Source organism: Cynara cardunculus, unplaced genomic scaffold (assembly GCF_001531365.2).
Source record: "Cynara cardunculus var. scolymus isolate 2C unplaced genomic scaffold, CcrdV1 Un_Scaffold_7170, whole genome shotgun sequence".
Classification (NCBI taxonomy): domain Eukaryota; kingdom Viridiplantae; phylum Streptophyta; class Magnoliopsida; order Asterales; family Asteraceae; genus Cynara; species Cynara cardunculus.
In genome coordinates, this window is record NW_020203391.1 from 2,751 (window position 1) to 20,611 (window position 17,861).

The following is a 17,861-nucleotide window of genomic DNA, read 5'->3' on the forward strand; positions in this document are numbered from 1 at the left end:
ATAAATATACGTATGTTTCAGAACAGGTTTGATTCCAAACTGATTGTTTGGAATGTATATTGTTGAATGGGATTATACACTCACTAGACCTTATGGTCTAACGCTCAGTTGTTGGACTAACCTGTTTTGCAGGTCAGCGTACTCTCAATGGTGATTCAGAAACAGAACCCTTCTGTAACCACAATGAATATATGCTTAATACACCTTCGGATCGAAGAAGGACTTCATTGGTCTTCTGGTTCTTCATCACTTGTTGTTTTTCATTACTTTTTACATTTTGTATTGTGGGGTTTAACAAACATTATCTAATTTGAAGATTTGGGATTCTCATAGACAATGGTGCCTAGTATCCTAGGAGACATTAAACATTCGTCCTTTTGGGCTTAATGCTCTCAATGGTGATTCAGAAACAGAACCCTTCTGTAACCACAATGAATATATGCTTAACACACCTTCAGATCGAAGAAGGACTTTTTGGAATGGGAATGGATGAAGCGGGGTGGAGGAATGGTCAACTCATCAGGCCCAAGATCTTCACTAAGATTGATCCCTTTGGATTTTGGTCCGTGATGGCCTTTTCATTAATAGAACTGGAAGAGGAGGAAAATATCACTCTGCGAGCAAGAAGAGAGAAAACAAAGTGGGCTGTGGTGATGTCATAATTTGCACCTATTTTTATCTATTAGTTATCAGTCCACTATTTTCCGCTTTTCCCGTCGATCTTTTTCTTTTGCGAGGATTATGTCGGTTAGGCTCCGACGCAACTCTCCCGGCAATAAAAACCTTCCTTTATTATGCAGGTTAAAAAGGCTGGTGAGTTCAAAATGCAGTCTTGTGTATATCATCTTTAAACACCCAAATCTGATGCCAACATTTCATGCGTGGAGGCTGGAGTCATAATGAGAACCCTCCGGGGAATTCACGAATAACTTTAGGGTTCGAGATTTGACAGTCGATCTCTCCCCAATATCCATTAAAGCGTCTTTTTTAGATCAGCAACGAATGTYTTGTATCTATGAAGAAAGATTTTTCCCTAGGTTAAGACCCTGAATGCCATACCTGTTGCATAGTCGAGCTAAACCATGCGGAAGCAGTCTCATGGAGATCTTCCTTCCCCCTTGCTAATTACCAAGAACTTTGTTGCCACTAGTGGTGAAGAATAATTTCTTTCTAGTTCAGGGGGTCTTTTTTCTTTTGGTTCCATTCGTACTCGAGTTCTAACATTTTGAAAAATGAGTTGCTTCTCGACTTGACTAACTCACACTTCTCTCTTTCTTCTAGTAAGAAAGCGGTTTTTTCGACATGAATTGGGTTGGGTGTATCGTAGTTTCACTCCATGGGATAAGCTCTTATTAGAGAAGAGTGAGGGCCCACTTCCATACTTTGCATCTGCTAACACTGTGAATTACCTTCATTCTCTTCATAAGAAGTCTTCAAGTGAGCTACAACAACCTCAAGAAAATTGTTAAGATGATGATAAAATGGGGAGGCGAAACATGAGTTTGATTGCAGGGCACGCGTTGGCGCTTTACTAATAAGATAGAAGGGGCTGGTTGTTGACCAACGAAAAGCATGGGAGAGTTTGATTCAGACAAAACTAGTGAGTGTCGCCTCCTCAAATCATGCGAATCGTGAAGGGCTTCCCACCATGTGAAGTTCAAAACTCGCCAGAGAGGAATTGAAAACCAGATGGGTAGTCCGGGAACAATACCAGGAGAGGGATCATATGTGAAATAAGCATATAGAAGACAAGTTACTCATTAGAAGAATGATCAGATAACATCGATTCATCTTCATCATTTGAATCATCATCTATATCTTCAAATTTTGGTTCATCCTCGCTATCTTCATTTCCCGACATATCCTCGCTATCATCGTCCAATTCGTCACCACCTTCATCTTCATTAATATTACAGATTATGTTCACCTCCCCTATGGCAAGACGAACATCATCGAGCTCTTTTCCCAATGAGAAGGTTGTTTGAGTTACCCTTTCATTGATTTGAAAGGATTGTTCTCCATCAACATAATCATTGTTTTCAACATCGTTAATCATGTCGGACACTTCATATACGCCACGAGCCATTGTATTGACAACCGCCCACCAATCTTTCTAATCCTTCATCATCGAATAATTTGAAGTATAGTAGTTTTGTTCTACCTGTGATGCTAAAACAAATGGGTTGTCGGATCCAAGTCTAGACTTATATTTGATGTCAACTCTAACCCCCGAGGCAGTATCAAACCAAGTGCATTTGAACATGACAACCACCTGTCGCACTGATACATAATACTCCACCTCTATAACATCATCTAACATTCCATAGAAGTCAGACTCACACTCGCCACAGCAGGCCCCCTAACACATATACCACTATTATGGGTAACTCGATCAGATCCATAGGTTACCATATGCAACTTGAAACCATTCACAAAGTATCCCGGATGCGTGGTGGCACAACGGTCTGGTCTGCATGCTATGGATTTTAATTGTTCATTTGAGTCATTTAACTTGAACATGACCTATAAAAAAAATCCATGCGTAAGAAACATATAACATAGATCATTGCATTATGTATATTAATACCAATGGCCAGTATATATATGCTCACGTGGTGCGAGAACCAGTCAGCAAACCTCTCCTTCCGAATTCCATCACATTTAACATCATCAATATTCGGTTCTATTTGTCAAATCTTTACATCAAAGGTCGACTGGAAAGGTTGAAGTTCTACATGGTTGAACAAGACATACCTATGGATAGTCTCCAGGTCATGTTTATTTAAGATTATCTGTTTTCCACCATTCGCGAATAGTAGATGAGATGGAACCTTGAATATACTTAATCAATCGTCGGTCTCAGAACAAGTAGGGATATTTGGGGCAAAGTTCCTTGACATACGATTATGTCTTGTATCTATTGTTGGATCAAAATAGAGGGAGCAATAGGCAGAAAGTTCATTTACAAGGTACGACTCAACGATAGAGCCCTAAACCCTTGCTTTGTTTCGAACCGTTCTCTTTAACGACCCAAGCTTCCTAAAGAGATGAAATACGTGTTAAGGACAGAATGAGTGTTTTATATAAATATTGTACTAGATTTCAGTAAAATTAGGGACTCACCTCTCATAGAGATACATCCACCTATATTGGACCGGACCACCATTTATATCTTCACGTGTCAAATGTATCACAAGGTGTTCCATTGAATCAAAGAATCCGGGCGGAAGACCTTTTCCAACTTGCAAATTGTTTGAACAATATTTTTTTGTAATGGAACCAAGTCATATATGTGTAACACCCTTGAACATATCACACAAAAGAATGTGCACAACTCCGTTATTACATCTCATATCGAAGTTGGTATCATCCCTCGTAAAGCAATAGAAAGCAATCGTTGCATAAACACATGACAATCATGACTTTTGAAGCTATAAAAGCTATATTCTTCTAGGTTCACACAACTCCCTATATTCGAAGCATACCCGTCTGGAAACTTCAACTTCTTCTACCATGCACACACTTGTTTTACTTGTTGTTTGCTCAAATTGTACGATGACTTTGGTTACACTACTTTGTTGCCTGACATGATAATGTGCAAATCCCTTCGATCGCAATGAATCTCTACATCCCTCCTCGCCTTTACATTGTATTTAGTTTTTGACGTATCCATGATGGTGTTAAAGAGATTCTCAAAAATGTTCTTCTCAATATGCATGACATCGAGGTTGTGTCGGATCAACAACATCTTCCAATATGGCAACTCTTAAAAGATGCTTCTCTTTACTCAATTATGATTGGTTCCGAACCCGCTATTTTTTGAACTATGCGGGTAGCCCTCATAAACAGTTGGAAGGTGATGAACGAACTCCTAGATCTCTTTACCAGTTATCTCAGGTGGTGGACCGGTTAAACACCCTATTACTAACCATAAATCCTTTTCGATCACAACGGAAAAGGTGCGCTCTAGGTAACCATCTCCGATGACAATCAAACCAACATGATTTCCCTCCATTTTTTAACTGGAAGGAATCCTCCTCTCCCATGCAATATAGGTAGGCTAACTTTCCATGCATCCTCCAACCTGACAACATTGCATAAGCCGAGAAGTTGCTGACGGTCCATAGTAGTATAGCCCTCATCTCAAAATTATTCTTTCGATACACATCATACGTAAGAACACCCTTCGTATACAACATTTTTAGATCATCTATTAGCGGCCTGAGAAACACATCCAAATTCTGACTGGGGCTCTTTCTACCAGGGATGACCAATGCAAGCTCAATATATGAATCTTTCAAAGCCATCCAATGAGGTAAATTATAGATGGTAATAAAGACGGGTCACAGTGAATATGGATTCGAAGTTGAATTATTCGTGTTGAAACCATCGGTGCATAACCCAAGATGAACATTTCAAATCTCATAAACAAAGTCAGGATCCCTAATGTTGAAACGCTTCCAAGTTGCACCATCACTTGGATGTAGCATCTCACCCGGTTTTGCCTGATGATGGTAATGTCAAATAATCTCTTTCATTGTATTTGGAGACATATACAATCCTTGGAGTCTTGGAACAATCGGTAAGTACATCAACACCAAGTTAACGACTTTTATTGCATACTTGACAGTGGGTCAACCCAGAATCATGCTTGTAAAATAGCATCCAATGGTTTTTGCAAGCATTGATCTTTTGTTTTGTAGAGCAAGATTTTTCAAACTCTTCTTCGTCTCATAGAAGTTACAGGGTAATTTATCACCCTCAGGTAGCATCCGCTTAAAAACATAAAGCAGTCTATCATATGGCATCTCGGGAACATTATATTCTGCCTTCCAATGCAACAAACTCGTCGCAGCTCCTAATTTTGAAAAAGTTTTACATTCATCCTATAAAGGCTCGTCAACATAACATGTTATAAAATCTATGGGCAGAAGAATTAGGTGTTTGCTCTTCCTATGTCATGGCATCATGTACCATGTGATCGTTCACCATTTGAAAATAGCTTTCATTATGATCCACTATAAGATTAGAAGATTGACCCATGTTTTGATGAGTTGCAGGACAATAGGTTTCACCATGTCCCACCAAATGGTATAATCAGGCATGAAACCATATTGCATCAAGTGTAGTTTCATGTCTTCTCTTTCTCTATAGGCTTCATTTTGACACTTGGAGCAAGGACATCTGGTCTGGAACACTTTCCTATCATGTGTAGTTCCCCTTTCAACATTGTTGGGTTTGAGTTTTTGAGCTTAAGTGTTGTATTCAATCTTCTGTTTCTCCTTAATAATTGTGTTTTGTTTAGTTCTTTAAATAGGATTTGTCTTAGTTAGTATTAGTAAGGATGCTTAATTTTCATAATCAAGATTAGTGTGTGTAATTGAGCTTTGAAAATAACATTCAAGATTTGACTTGTTGACTTTTTCTCTCAATATTCATCTACTTTCTCAATTCTTGATATGCCATTTTTTTAAAAATTTTGATGAAGATGATGATTGATTAAACAATCTGGGATCCACATTTGGAATCAGAGTAGAAAATGCAAAAAATTTGATTAAGAAGTAGCATAAAAATTCAGAAATTTTTGGAAATTTTTAGGTTTTATCTTCAAGTGATCTTCATGTGTTCTTGAGTATTCTTCAGTGTTTTTGATTATCTTCATTCAATTCGTTGATGTTTGATTCTTAAAATTGTGCTCATTTGATGCGTTTTGTTGTAGTGAATCTTTGTTGTTCAAACAATTTTTGGATTTGATCGATAATTAGTCAAGTTTTGAAGATTTGGAAAAGTTTCTGTTCGTTCATGAAACTCATAAATTTTGCGATTTTGATCCATTTTTGGATGAATTTTTGTTAAAATTTGTGTTTTTCTTCTTTTTTTTTTCATTGTGCAAATCTAGTCACCCCTTTGACCTATTCAACCAAATCCGGTTGTAGTCTTGATCGTATGCATGCATTTGGTGTTTGATAGTTGATCAAAGTTGATCTTTTGACCATTAATCAATCCAGTCAATGCTTTGACCGTACTCAGTCAAATCCAGTCATAGTCTTTATCGTAGGTTTAAAGGAGTTTTGGATGACTTTTAAAACTCTAAGTGTAACGGTTTGACTACTTGAAAGTCAAATTATAGGTGTGAATGAAGTTGAAGGTCTTTTGAACGAGTTGGAAAGCCTATAATGTTTTTACTACTAAAAAGTCAAACCGTAGGTTTAGAGGAGTTTTGGATGACTTTTAAAACTCTAAATGTAATGGTTTGACAACAAAAAAGTCAAATCGTAGGTGTGAATGAAGTTGAAGGTCTTTTGAACGAGTTGAGAAAGCCTACATGTAATGTTTTGTCTACTAGAAAGTCAAACTGTATGTTTAAAGGTGTTTTGGATAACTTTAAAACTCTAAGTGTAACGGTTTGACTACTTGAAAATCAAACCATAGGTGTGAATGAAGTTGAAGGTGTTTTGAACGAGTTGAGAAAGCCTACATGTAAAGTTTTAACTACTAGAAACTCTAATCGTAGGTTTAAAGGAGTTTTGGATGACTTTTAAAATTCTAAGTGTAATGGTTTGACTACTAAAAAGTCAAATCGTAGGTGTGAATAAAGTTGAAGGTCTTTTGAACGAGTTGATAAAAGCCTACATGTAATGTTGTGAATGAAGTTGAAGGTCTTTTGAACGAGTTGAGAAAGTCTACATGTAAAGTTTTGACTACTAGAAAGTCAAACCGTAGGTTCAGAGGAGTTTTGGATGACTTTTTTAACACTCTAAGTGTAACGGTTTGACTACTTGAAAGTCAAACTGTAGGTGTGAATGAAGTTGAAGGTCTTTTGAACGAGTTGAGAAAGCCTACATGTAATGTTTTTACTACTAGAAAGTCAAACCGTAGGTTTAGAGGAATTTTGGATGACTTTTAAAACTCGAAGTGTAATGGTTTGACTACTAAAAAGTTAAATCGTAGGTGTGAATGATGTTGAAGGTCTTCTGAACGAGTTGATGATAGGTCACTTTGATGATCAATCTTCAATACACCTTAAGAATCCATGGCAGATCTGGATCTAACACTCAAGAACATTGAGAGGAGATTTGAGAGAGAAAGTCAAACATTCAAATCTAGTCAAACCTTCTTTACGTAATATGATTTTACAAATGAGCTCCCTACACTAGATTTACAAAAACATCACCCGATTTATAGGGTCAAACTTCTAGACAAAGTCAAAGTCAAACCTATCTAAGAAAAGTCAAACACGATGACTTTTCTACAATTATAGACAATATTTAATTTTCAAGACGAATACAATTTAATACTGATTTTCAGTCCTAACATTCTCCCCTTTTGTATTCAGACTTGAAAGAAATTCTGCACTTTGAGTCCTGTTTGAACTTTGAAGTTTTAAGCACATATGTCTTCTTTCAAAAGAATTCTTCAACTTGAAATCTTCAAGCAATCAATTGTTGAGAAAGATATTCTAGCATTCTCCCCGTCGAATGTAGAACAACAATGATCTTCTCTTTTGACAATGTAGAACAGTAATCATCAGAAACAATGTACAAGATTTGATCTTCAAAGGAAATTCATAATTAAATCATTCTCATATTTATGAATTTTCTCAGTAAAGTCCTCAATCTCTGTATTTTTCCTCCCAAAAAAGTTCCTCTCAGCATTTAATTCATTTTGAACTTTTTGGAGTTTATTGAACAAATCTTTATTAGACTTACTCCACATTTTCAAATAATCATCATAGTTTTTCCAGACCGAACTCAGATTTTTCTCAAGCTTTTCAATCTTATACTCAAATTCCTTCTCGATTCTTTCACATTCTTCTTTATGATCTTTCTTTAAATCTTTGATAAATTCCAGATTAGAGTGATTCTCATAGAACTTTTATATGTATTTATCCTTATAATCCACTATGTTCTTTTCCAGCTCAACAATTCTCTCTCTCAACTTTTTGTCCTCTCTCTCATATGAAACCGCCATTTTAAAAATAGATTGATCAGTTATACGATCTATGCGATGAAATCAAACAAAAAAAATCAAAAAACGATTTAGCTCAAAATCAAAAACAGAAAAACACAAAAACTGTTGAGAAATAAGAAAATTGACGAAAAACTGTCAAATATAAGTAAAAACAGTCAAAACTGTTAAAAACAGTCAAAGACAGTTAAGACTGATTAAAACAATTTATGCGACGTAGAATAGTTCAAAACTTTCTCAAACAGTTAAAAACACAAAAACCAAAACAGATAAACGAAATGATCCAAAAAATACAATCTAAACAAAAAATTAAAACTCAAAGACTAAAGACACAACAATTATAAGCCCAAGATGAAAATAAATGTCCAAGTTCAAAACAATAGAAATTTTTACAATTACAACCCAAACAAACAAAAGAATTCACTTCCTTTAGACCTAAAAACACTTTTCTTCCTTTGCTTTTGAGTGCAAAATGCTATTAGTATGCTCTCAGTATCCACTTCCTCTTAGTATGCTATGTATGTTGTACTGCATGATCAACTAAATCACCTGTTGTATGTTGCTAAACTTGTCAAAACAAAACAACAAATCGATAACTAGTTCACTGCATAATCTTCTAAAACAGACAACTCACAGCTTTAAACTAATTAAACAGCAAATAACCGGCAGTTGAAGAGTTTGACACTACTTCACAACATCATCAAGTTGTAGTAGATATCCAAACAAAAATGAGCTCATATGGGATATTGGTCAATGCACCAGCAAGAGGCTCAAAGTCAAAACAATGTACCTATGTAGCTAATGCGATGAGCAAGACAAATATTCAAACTCATTAAAATCAACTGTGTCACTATGTCTCTGCTATTCCAAACAGGATGTGACCAAAACCAAAACCTGATAAAAGCTGTCAAGATGATCCAAAACTTCAAAAATCAAACAGCAACTGTTACACAATCATAGAATCTCTGCTGCTGCAGGCATGAAAGTTTAGCAGACTCAATGATAAAATGAAACTAAAACGAATATAGTTGCTAAATCAAAGGAACAGTGACTGTTATGAATGAGATGCAGTTTTCTTGTTGGCTTTCAAATGATTCAACAGCTGCTTATCCGGTTAACAAACAGCTCACTTTATGACGCTAAACCCACTCACTAAACAGTCTCTAATATGCTCACTAAACAGATTCTAAACTGCTCACTAAACAATCTAAGTTACTGAAAACACAATCCGCTATACAAATAGCAGTAAATCATTCAACACAAGAAATAACAACAATAAGACTAACAGCAATAAGACTAACAGCACCACTGCAATAAGACTAACAGCAAACACCTTTTGAAATCCAGTATTCACAGCAATAGAATCTTTTGCACACAAGTCTTGAGTTAACAGTTACAGCAATCTTAATTAACCGTTATAGCAGCATCACCATCATTATTGCTAGGAGTACAGGCTATCAAACTTGCCAAACCAAACACATCATGTATTGCCAAACCAAACACAGTTACAGAAGCTTAAATTCAACTTCACTTGCTGCTGCTTCTTGAGTAAAAATTAGAGAAATCGAACAATGAACACAGACAAACAAGTACCTGTTGAGCGATTAAGAATCCGGATGAGATGGRTTGAACGATTTAGTAAACCGGATACCTCGATGCACAAACTGCTAAGTCCTAAATCGCTCAACTCTCTCGTTTAAATCGCACACCATAGAATTTAAATCGCTCAAATGATGACCGTATATGGTTAAACCAAAATTACCTTCAGTCCAAATTCGATCAAATTGAGCTACCTTTGTAACTAAATCGCTCAGACGGTTAATAGCTCAAGCCTAAGTCTTAATCCGCTAAATAAATCACTCACAACTTAAACTAATCTGCAAAATAAATCGCTCACAGCTAATCCTAAATCACTCATGTATCCGCTCAAAGCTAATCCTAAATCGCTCATGTATCTGCTCAATAAATCACTCAAGCTTTCTGCAATTAAATCAAACCAAACTTACCTCATGTTCGAATTCGTTCAATCTGAGATACCCTTGTGGCTGGAATCTATGAACCTTGTCTTCCCTAGTGTCCGAATTCGATCACCAAGCCGAACAGCGTAATCCGGCCAGAATATGCTTATCCGTCTACACTATCAGGTTATCCGCACAAGTCTATGATATGGGTTTGAGAGATTGGGCTTTGAACAAAATGGGCCTTGGCTGAGCGATATAACACTAAACAAAGAAATAACAAAAAAAAATTGGATTAAAAACACAGATTTTTTAAAAAAATGAAGAAGACAAAAAAAAAAATTTAAAACACAAAACCCGATTAAATCTTGGAATTGGATTATCAAAACCCAAAAGTTTGTGAATAGCAAAGATTCACAATGAAATTACGAACAGTTTGATCATGGATTTAACATAAAAACACAAGATTTAAAAAAAAAAAGGATCAAACTCCAAAAAAAAATGAAGAACACGAAGAACTTTAAAAAATATTCAAAAATCTTCAAATCAAATAATTTCTTCTTGTGATTTCTTGCAATCCTGCTCTGATACCAATTGATAGTCCACTTTAAGATCATTCTTCAATACATCTTCATAACAATGGCATATCTAAGATATATCTTCAAGAACATAAGAGATGAAATTTGGGAGAAAAAGTCAATCTTCAAAAGCTCTGGTCAAACTCTCTTTACGTAATATGATTTTACAAATGAGCTCCTTCTTTACTAAATTTACAAAGACATCACCCTATTTATAGGGTCAAACTACTAAACAAAAGCCAAAGTCAAACCTATCTAAGAAAAGTCAAACACGATGACTTTTCTACAATTAAAGACAATTTTATCTTTCAAGACGAATACAGTTTTACATAGAATTTCATTCCTAACAGTTGAGAAAGCCTACATGTAATGTTTTGACTACTAGAAAGTCAAATTGTAGGTTTAGAGGAGTTTTGGATGACTTTAAAACTCTAAGTATAAGAGTTTGACTACGTGAAAGTCAAATCGTAGGTGTGAATGAAGTTGAAGGTCTTTTGAACGAGTTGAGAAAGCCTACATGTAAAGTTTTGACTACTAGAAAGTCAAACCGTAGGTTTATAGGAGTTTTGGATGACTTTTAAAACTCTAAGTGTAACGGTTTGACTACATGAAAGTCAAACCGTGGGTGTTTATGAAGTTGAAGGTCTTTTGTACAAGTTGAGAAAGCCTACATGTAATGTTTTGACTAGTAGAAAGTCAAAACTGTAGGTTTAAACGAGTTGAGAAACCTATGTTTTTAAAAATTTCGGCGACATAACGACTATAAAATGAATATATCCAAATGTTTGCCAACCCGATTGACAACTCAAGTACAAATAAGTACAATCAAGTCTAACGTTTGCCCAACAATTTGCAACCAAATTACAAATATATATAATCAAGCCTAATGTTTGCCGAACAATTGGCAACCCAACTAATTAACAAAGTATAAATTTCTAGTAATAACAATAAATGTAACCAATGAATATGAAAAATTTAAAATGAAATATACAACAATTAAATTTGAAAATACAAGCCCTAACAACCCATTTCTAACACGAAATATATAACCATTAGATTTGAAAATACAGGCAGACTTTGCGAGTTTAGCAAGTGTGTGTGCAATGGATGCTTTAGAAAGTTCAAATCCTTACTAAACTCTTAAACAGACGTATATACAAAACTTGCATACAAATAACTTTACCCAAAAAATTATCAACATGTATGTAAGCTTATACAAAGCTTACATACATTTATATAACCTTACCCAACAATTTACCCAAGAACTAAAATTTAACAAACAAATGGAGAAAAATTGAAATTTAACAAAAATTTACACATACATATAAAAAAAACTTACATACATACATATACATGAATTTACAAACACATACCAAAAATCCAAACATATTCAAACAATCATCTTTCTTGCAACTAATCAAATTGGTACTACAATTGTGATCAAAAGTAGCATTTTTTGAAGAATTACTGCCATAGCTTGGAGCAGGTGCAGCAGATGCATAATTCATAAAAAAGTTATCAGGTTGTGAAGTGAAATATCTATCTACATGTAAACTTGAAGTTAGACCAGTTATTATACCAGTAATGAAAAGAATCAAAAGGCAAAGAAGCCATAATAATCTAAGCGATGAATCTTTGATAACAACATCTCGTTCCCCTCTGGCTCTCATCTTATTATTCATTAAATAAACATAAATTAGAATCTAAAATATGCTTGATTCAAAATAAAAGAGGGAAAATGGTGAAGAAATGTATATCATCAAAAATGGAGAAAAATCGTCGGGTGAAAGAGCTTGCCGGAGTGGGGGAGGTCGTCGGTGGTGGGAAGCGTCGATGGGTAGGGAGAGGAGGTCGCTGATTGTCACACCCCGTTAAAGCGGAAACACGAGATGTAACAGGTAAGCGAGTCACAGCAGCAGATATTAAATAACACCTTTCAAGTTTACAAAATTCGAATTTAACATCCATAACCAAGTTGGAATAAAATAATTCTTTACAAAAGTTTCAAAATGAATTAATCGGTGTCGTCACATATATGCTCCAAAACTTCATTTCTTACGTATTTCCTGCTAAGCTTGAAACATAAAACAACGTCAACTACAAAGAGTTGGTGAGTTCACGGGTTTTCATATGCACAAAAAATATTTACAATGCATAAATCAATTCTTGCAAACTAATACATAAACTTGCACATGGTAAATGTAAATCTAAATGATGTTTAAAACTTGAGACGCTACTGAGCCTTTCCTGACCAATGTGCCCCATTATTTTACGAACTACCATAAAGTGGCCCGCGCTCACTTAAGTACCACGGTTCGTATCAGTACTACTTCAGCGGTGGCCCGTTCGCATACATGAGTAGACTATTAAACATAGGTAATGTGCACCCGTTTTTGGGTGGGACTGTCAACACAATAGCGGCAATCCACAATTACCACGGACCGGGAACATGCCCGAGTTAACTAGTAGCGTTTACGGGAGGGGACTTTTTAAAACATATCCTCTCAAGTACATCATTACCATTTATACCATAGTGTAATACAGTCAATTTTTCATGACTTCAACAAATATTGACTAAACAGTTCTTTAGTCCAATTGTTTTACAATAAACAGTATAGTTTGTATAACTTCATGCTTTTCCCCCAGTTCAAATAAACAAAAGGCAGTAAAAGTGGGGTCCTGAATACTCACAAGTTTGCTGATGAATATTTGTGAAGTCCAAAAATTCATACAAATATGATATCAATCTTCAAGAACACGATGAATGTAAGAATAGAAAGAATAGATCACCAAATGTAATTTTCTTTATTGAGAGAGAGAATTACAGCTCTAAATCTGATTACAATCTGCTAATGACTTGATAATGACAATTACAAAGGAAAATACTATTTATACTAAGGAAGTAATGAAGCTACTCTATTACAAAAACATGTAAGAAATGGAGAAACTTGAATACAACAATAATGCTCATTCTCAAACCCAACATTCTCCCCATTTGGATTCAAGTTCGGACTCTTGTAAATTTTGTCTTTCTAAGTCCAAGAATTTTCTCTAACCTCCTTAGAGCATTCCTATACTGAATCTTCTCCTCGAGCAAATTTATAGCATTGACCAACATATATCTTTCTTTGGAACTCATTCTCTCTGACTCTAGCTCTGTCGTTGTTCACCCTTTTCAAATCAAACGCTCGTCTTACCAACCTTATCGTACCATCTGAATACTTGTTCAACTCACTGAATCTCATAAATTTCTTCACTTGAAGCTGAGCAAAATATATGACTCCGAACTCTGGCTTTTCGAGAAGCATGTAAACAGGATAAGCATCAATATCTTCTAAGTCTTGATTAGGTCTTTTTCAGGTTGATGATTCTTTGATTGTCTTCGAGGCCCATTTGAACATCTATGACCATAGTCAGCTTTACATGACACCGCATAAATCTTTTAATAGCATTAAAAGCAATCAGTGCTCCCTCCTTCCTATTAGTCATGTTTCTAATCTCAAAGTACATATACTCTAAATCTTCCAAATATAAGCTTGAAAAATCAATTTCACTGAATCTCTAGATTTGTCCATCTTGTCTAGTCACAGTAAAGACAGGATACCAGATTCTCAGAAGTCTTTGAGCATCGATCTGCTTAATTGTGACAACCCGATGCTTGGTACGAACTTCACTAATAGGTAGGCGCTTAGCTTTCAAAAGGTGTTTGTATTCTAAACGATAATCTTTGGTTTGCCGATGAATACCAAGGACTTTATCACCGCTCAAAACCTTACGATGATGGATAAAAATTCCAAAGTAGACTTCCAAGTACGACTCTCGGATCCTTTCTCTATCGTAACCTGGAAAATTTGCTCGGATGTGAAATGGTACATAATTCTTTGTGAAATTTTTTGTCGGATCAACATGTTCTCTAGGAGCAGAGATGTCTGATACACTAGTTGCATCTGCAGTGGAAGATTCTGGAATAATCTGACGGTCATCTTGAAAAGGAAAAGCTGGATCTTCATCATTTATATCAGTTTCAAAGTCAAAAGTAAATCCCAGTTGACTCGTCAATGTTGTCAATGTCCTCTCCAAAATCTTGCTCTCCATCCAGAACAGTAGAAAATACATCATTGAAACCTACATTGGCAGACAAGTCCAATAACAACCTTGTCCCTACTATGGAGTCCGCCGGCTTCTCAACCATTGGCTCGATCATAGGACTTGTCTCCATTTCTTCTTCATCTTCTATAACAATAGCCTCAATTAATCTTTCCCGAACAGACTCCGGGGCAGAAGCTTCAGCAATTATGTCTTGAGTAGATGCCTCATTTTCAACCCTTGCAGCTTGTTCAGAAGTCTCAGCCAATCTCTTTCTCTTCCTCTCCCCCTCATGATGATTTGGATCATCCGGATCATCATGCCTTCTTTTATGAGAGATGGCCTGAGATCTGCAAGTTTCTTCCAAAGTAGACACCCGTTCAACAAGGGCATCCATTGAACTTTTAAGATCTTGGGTTTTGGATGTGATTAACTTGCTATCTTTTGTGAAGCTAGAACTAACCACATCTTGAAAAGTCAAAAACTCTGAGGCTCTAACGAAGGGGTTAACATTCAATTGTTGTCTTAAGATCCCAACCAAGTCTGCATCTTCAGCGTCAGGATTTTGAGATGCCATCAATTTTGCGTACAGCAGCGATTTAAGTTCGTCCATCGTTTGTTCTTGTACTAATGGCTCAGGTACATGTGGTGGTGATGGCGCAGATGGTTGCTCTTCTTCTACCGTTTCTTTCCCCTTCAGAAGTCTTTTCAGACTTGCAATCTGTGCATCCATATTTTCTTGAACAGCCTTTAGGGCGCCGTCCAGATATTCCCGTGACACAAAGTCTAGTAAGCTCACACCTGGATCACTTAGATTACCAGTTGAAACAACAGTTGAATAAATTGTTGTGCCTACGTTCAATGTTGGCATGATAACAGCATTGGTAGGACTTTTGACCTATCCTTGTGAAATATCAAATGACACCACTCTAGTCGTTCCAGCAAGTTCACTAAGAACTGCATTTGGAGCAACAGATGCTCTAGACTCATGTGTACCTATGTGTATCGGCGCTAGACTCGAGGTGCACAGAATCGATGTCGTAGGCTGGGGCAACGGCCTACTTGTTTCAATAACTACGTTCTCCAAATGAGAAGTAGTTAGCGAATGTGCTATATCCCCGGGTTCAATTGAAACAACTGGTTGTTGAGAACCAGTTGAGTGGATGGGTGGGGTGTGCATTTGCATAATTGGGCTAGCTATGTCTTGTTCAATACCAACATTCAACGAATGAATTTCAATAGTAGATGTGGGTGCCCGGCTATGTGTTTCGGCTAGGTAAGGAGCTTGATATTCATTTTGTGCTCCACTCACACCCTCTCCATATTCTTCTTCGTCCCTTTCACTCATTCTCTCTTCATTTTCAAYTGAAACTCCCTCATCTCCTTCTCCGATAGAAATGTCTTGAAGAATACGGTCATAATCATCATATTCTTAAACATTGAACGACAAAGAATTTAGACTCGGACAAGGTTGTGGAGCTGAAAATTCTGGAAAAATGTCATTTCTATCATCAACCATAGCTCTAATTGGAATATTCTATGAAGGAATAGTTTGAGCACGGTCGTCCGCTCCATCATCATCATTATCATCATCATCATCATCATCATCAGGAACTGCCTCATTATCGGTTTCAGAATCTTCCGAACTTGAAAAAGTTGTAGAAGTGTTGTCAGATGAAGTACTTTGCCGATCAGACTCTCCCCCCTCCTGTTCACCCCTCTCTAATTCTTTTTCCCTCAGCACACTTCCATGTTCAGGTAACCCCTGTTCCTGAACTCTCTCTTCTATCTCTAACTCCTCTCTCACAACTGAGGCATGGGGTGATCCCTAGGCAAGTTCAACCGGATCTGGTTAAACTATAGGATCTATCACTCTCCTATAGTCTATAACGCACTTAGCAGTCTGATCAGCTAAGGCAATTAGTTCTGGTGGTATTTCCATTATAGAATCCAAATCTTCTACTTCTGTATGCTGCCGAATTCTAGACATGATGAATGTCGGCCCCTTTTCAGTATTGGATCTAGCCGGAATATCTTCATTAGCATTCATCATTGCCTTAATAAAAAGTTGCAGCAACCTTTGGATGGGCACAAATTCCTGGTTTTAGACGGGAATCTTTTTGTGTTGACAAGCTCCACCAATTCATTCCATATGACTAAAGCATAGTCATAGTTTCTCGAGAAGATTGTTCCATGAAAGAATTTGAGAAACGAGCTACTGCAAGTATCTATCCCCGCAGTCTTTGACGTCAGGCATCTGTTCAATATTGAGAACAACAAATGCCAAATGGATGGTAGGAATCGTCTTCTGAACTGTGTCGGGTTAGTCAACTCTGCCGAGTATCCTAACTGTTTGATGTCTAAACACAGTTGTTCATCTAATACAAAATCTTCAAATCCAGTAGAGCCTGGTCCGGGCAGACGGATAATCCTTCTTAGTCGTTTTAATGTCAGACGACTGATATATTCGTCAACTTCCCTTTCAAAATAAATGGTGTCACCGTCTTTTTCCAAAGTAAGCGTACTCCAAAATTGTTGTAAATACATTATTGGAACAGGTGTATTACCTGATAAAGAGTAGGCTATGGGGTGTCCTTTCAGTATTTATGGGATGATTGGGTATTCGGCTAGCATAACAAAAGAGAAGGAATGGTTGTTAGGTTTTATTTCTAGGTATTTTATTTGAGGAAATAGGGTTTTGGAGGGTATGGGTTGGTTAGGCGGGTGGTTTGGAATATTGTCGGATCTGACCGAAGGAACGTGAGATTCCTCGTCAGATCGATGTCTTATGTCCGCCATTAACCTGTAAAAAATCTAAAATATTAGAACCCATATTATTCAAGAAACTTAAAAATTTTAAAGTAAAAAAAAATTGAATTTAAAACAAAAACAAATTTTACTAAAAAAAATAAAACAAAACAACAAACAAACAAAAAAAAAATTCTAAAAAAAATAAACACTAAACAAATCTAAAGAAAAAAAAACATAACAAAACAAAAAACTTAGAGAAAAAAAAATTTGGTGACCGGATTTCATATCCGATAAAAACAAACCAACCAAAAAACCAAGTCTAACAAAAAAAATCTTATCCGGACAATCATCAACCAGATTAAGGTTGATCGGAGTAAACTCCGATCACTTTCTTCTGTGAGAAATCCGGTCAAAACAAACATGTTGGGTTCAAGTTAGTGCTTAATGTTGTATTCAAGTTTCTCCTTAGTATAGTTTCCATGTAATAGCTTAGTCTTTACATTTCCTAGTATAAATAGGA

At 36.2% G+C, this 17,861-nt stretch overlaps 1 protein-coding gene across 1 annotated transcript; it reads right to left on the reverse strand.

Moving 5' to 3' along the window:
* Positions 1–1,753: 1,753 nt before the first annotated feature.
* LOC112504867 (coiled-coil domain-containing protein 1-like) lies at positions 1,754–2,086 on the reverse strand. The gene has a single exon (XM_025108826.1). It carries the CDS (start codon positions 2,084–2,086, stop codon positions 1,754–1,756), a length of 333 nt encoding a protein of 110 aa, XP_024964594.1.
* Positions 2,087–17,861: the final 15,775 nt, after the last annotated feature.

Coding starts and splice junctions, on each gene's coding strand:
- LOC112504867 (XM_025108826.1), bottom strand. CDS start 2,086: ATGGCTCGTGGCGTATATGAAGTGTCCGACATGATTAACGATGTTGAA.